This window comes from Apteryx rowi, unplaced genomic scaffold (genome assembly GCF_003343035.1).
Source record: "Apteryx rowi isolate R43461 unplaced genomic scaffold, aptRow1 scaffold_1375, whole genome shotgun sequence".
Classification (NCBI taxonomy): domain Eukaryota; kingdom Metazoa; phylum Chordata; class Aves; order Apterygiformes; family Apterygidae; genus Apteryx; species Apteryx rowi.
In genome coordinates, this window is record NW_020447614.1 from 4255 (window position 1) to 7236 (window position 2982).

At 68.3% G+C, this 2982-nt stretch overlaps 1 protein-coding gene across 1 annotated transcript in view; it reads left to right on the forward strand.

The window, feature by feature from the left end:
* The window catches only part of HDAC5 (histone deacetylase 5), a gene marked incomplete at its 5' end in the record, with an annotated part of 11060 nt that overhangs the window by 4249 nt on the left and 3829 nt on the right, over positions 1-2982 (forward strand). The window contains 7 exons of the mRNA XM_026057236.1: positions 108-701; positions 1334-1467; positions 1558-1678; positions 1819-1868; positions 1949-2056; positions 2645-2700; positions 2819-2906. Of these exons, the coding sequence (XP_025913021.1) occupies positions 108-701; positions 1334-1467; positions 1558-1678; positions 1819-1868; positions 1949-2056; positions 2645-2700; positions 2819-2906 (1151 nt within the window). The remainder of the gene's footprint in view (positions 1-107; positions 702-1333; positions 1468-1557; positions 1679-1818; positions 1869-1948; positions 2057-2644; positions 2701-2818; positions 2907-2982) is intronic.

Consider the following 2982-nt stretch of genomic DNA (forward strand, 5'->3'; position numbering starts at 1 on the left):
GCGCCAGCGTGTTGCACGGCGGGCGCACGTGCCGCGGCGCGGTCGTGCATGGCGTTTCCGCGCTCGGCCGCGAAGCAGAGATGCGCCTGGGTGCGTCCGCGGGACAGGCGTTGGTGCATGTTGCATGTGGTTTGTGCATGTTGCACGCGGTGCATGCATGCATGTTGTGCATGGCGCATGCACATGTGGTGCACATGGTTCATGCGTGTTGCACATGGTTCGTGCGCGCGGTGCATGCATGCGTGTTGCACATGGCGCGTGCGCATTGCACGTGGTGCACGCATGCATGTTGCACGTGGTTTGTGCACGTTGCACCTGGTGCATGCACACGTGTTGCACGTGGTTCATGCACGTTGTGTGTGGTGCATGCATGTTGCACATAGTGCATGCACACGTGGTGCACATGGTTTGTTGCACATGGTGCATGCATGTTGCACATGGTGCATGCGTGTTGCGCGTGGTTTGTGTACGTTGCACCTGGCTCGTGCACACGCGTTGCACGCGCCGGGGCTCAGGCGGCTCCCCGGCGCAGGTGTTCGCCGACGCGCAGCCGCTGCAGCCGCTGCAGCTCTACCCCGCAGCGCCCCTGGGCCTCCTGGCACTGCCGCACCAGGCGCTGAGCCGGACGCAGTCGTCCCCCGCCAGCGCCGGGCTCAAGCCCCCCGCGCCCGACGCCCCCCCCAAGCACCTCTTCACTACAGGTACGGGGTGGTGGGGGGTGGCCCGTGCCCTGGTGGGTCTGCGAACGTCCCTGTCCCATGGGGTGCCAGGTCCCTTGGTTGGCCTGAGGATGCCCCTGTCCCATGGGGTGCCCCATATCATGGTGAGCCTGGGGGTGCCCATTCCCCATGGGGGTGACCATGAGGTGTCCCGTCCCATGGTGGGTCCATGAGTTGTCCTTGTCCTATGGGTTGTCCTTGTCCTATGGGGCGTCCTTGTCTCATGGGGTGTCCCTGTCCCATGGGGTGCTGTGTCCCTTGGTTGGCCTGGGAGTGCCAACGCCTCGTGAGGGAGCCCCTGTTCTATGGGGTGCCCCTGTCCTGTGGGGTGCCCCATCCTCTGGTGGGCCTGGAGGTGCCCATTTCCCATGGGGGTGTCCATGAGATTTCCTGTCCCATGGGTTGCCCCGTCCCTTGGTTGGCCTGGGGGCCTCCCTGTCCCATGGGGTGCTGCTCTCCTGTGGGGTGCCCCATCCTTTGGTGGTTCTGGAGGTGCCCATGGGCCATAGGGACCTCCCCGTCCCACGGGGTGCCCCATCCCTCGGGGGGGTGCAGGGGGCCCCGCGCGGCGGTCGGCCCCGGCCCAGGCGCCTCGCTGCGGCTGCCCCGCGCAGGCGTCGTCTACGACACGTTCATGCTGAAGCACCAGTGCGCCTGCGGGAACACCACCGTCCACCCGGAGCACGCCGGCCGCATCCAGAGCATCTGGTCCCGCCTGCAGGAGACCGGGCTGCTGGGCAAGTGCGAGGTGAGGAGGGGGCCGCCGCTCGGCACGTCGGGGCTCTGCGGGGGGGTCCTCCTCGCTCGGGCTCACCCCTGTGTCTCCCCTCTCCGCCAGCGCATCCGGGGCCGCAAGGCGACGCTGGAGGAGATCCAGACGGTGCACTCGGAGCACCACACGCTGCTCTACGGCACCAGCCCCCTCAACCGCCAGAAGCTCGACAGCAAGAAGCTCCTGGGTAGGTGCCGGCGTTGCCCGCGCGCCCGGGTCCCCTTTCCGAGTCGGGGGCAGTGGGACCTGGTGGCGGGGGACGGGGCGAGCCCCCCTGTCTCGGGGATGGCGTGGTGCCCCGTGTCACCGCGCGCTCTGCCCCGGCAGGTCCCATCAGCCAGAAGATGTACGCGGTGCTGCCGTGCGGGGGCATCGGGGTGAGTACGCGGCGGTGGCCGGGGGGAACACGCGGGGGGTCGGGCCCCGCTGACGTCCCCCCGCCGGTGTCCCCGGGCAGGTGGACAGTGACACGGTGTGGAACGAGATGCACTCGTCCAGCGCCGTGCGCATGGCCGTGGGCTGCCTCGTGGAGCTGGCCTTCAAAGTGGCCGCCGGGGAGATCAAGGTGAGCGTGCCGCCGTGGCAGGCTCGCGCGGTCGCACACGCGTGTGTGTGTGTGTGTGCACACGTGCATCCTTACATGCAGCCCATGCGCACGCTTGCGCTGCCCTGGTGCATGCTGGTGCTCGCATGCGCTTGCGTGTGTGCACGCTGCTCTCGTGCACGCTTCTCCGGCTGTGCATGATGGTCCGTGTGCACGCCGGTCTTGTGCACGCTTCCCCGGGTGTGCGTGATGGTCCTTGTGCATGCTCACGTGTGTGCACGTTGCTCTTGTGCATGCTCTTCCGGTTGTGCGTGACGGTTCTTGTGCACCCTTGTGTGCACACCGCTCTTGTGCACGCTTCTCCGGCTGTGCATGATGGTCCTTGTGCATGCTCACGTGTGTGCACGCCTCCGGCTGTGTGTGACGGTCCTTGTGCACGCTCACGTGTGTGCACGCTTCCCCAGGTGTGTGTGGCCTTGCACAATCCCCTGCAACGCTGCTGGCTCCGGGGGGGGTTTGCACAGCGCCCTGGTGCAGTGGGGGGGGAGGCAAAGGTGCCCCCCTCCCGCCCGCACACGTGTGCCCACGCGTGTCCCCCTGTCCCTGCAGAACGGCTTCGCCGTCATCAGGCCCCCGGGGCACCACGCGGAGGAGTCCACGGCCATGTGAGTGCGAGGGGCCCCGGTGTGCGGGGACACCCGTGGGCTGGGGGTGCCCGCTCCTGCCCCGGGTCTCATCCTGCCCCGGGTCTCATCCTGCCACCTTCCCCCCTTCCTTCCCCAGGGGCTTCTGCTTCTTCAACTCGGTGGCCATCTCGGCCAAGCTGCTGCAGCAGAAGCTCAGCGTGGGGCGCATCCTCATCGTGGACTGGGTAAGGGGGGGGGGGCGCCAGCCCGCTGCCCGCGCGCCCCGGCGCCGGGGGGGGGCGGCGCTGACGGCGCTCCTCG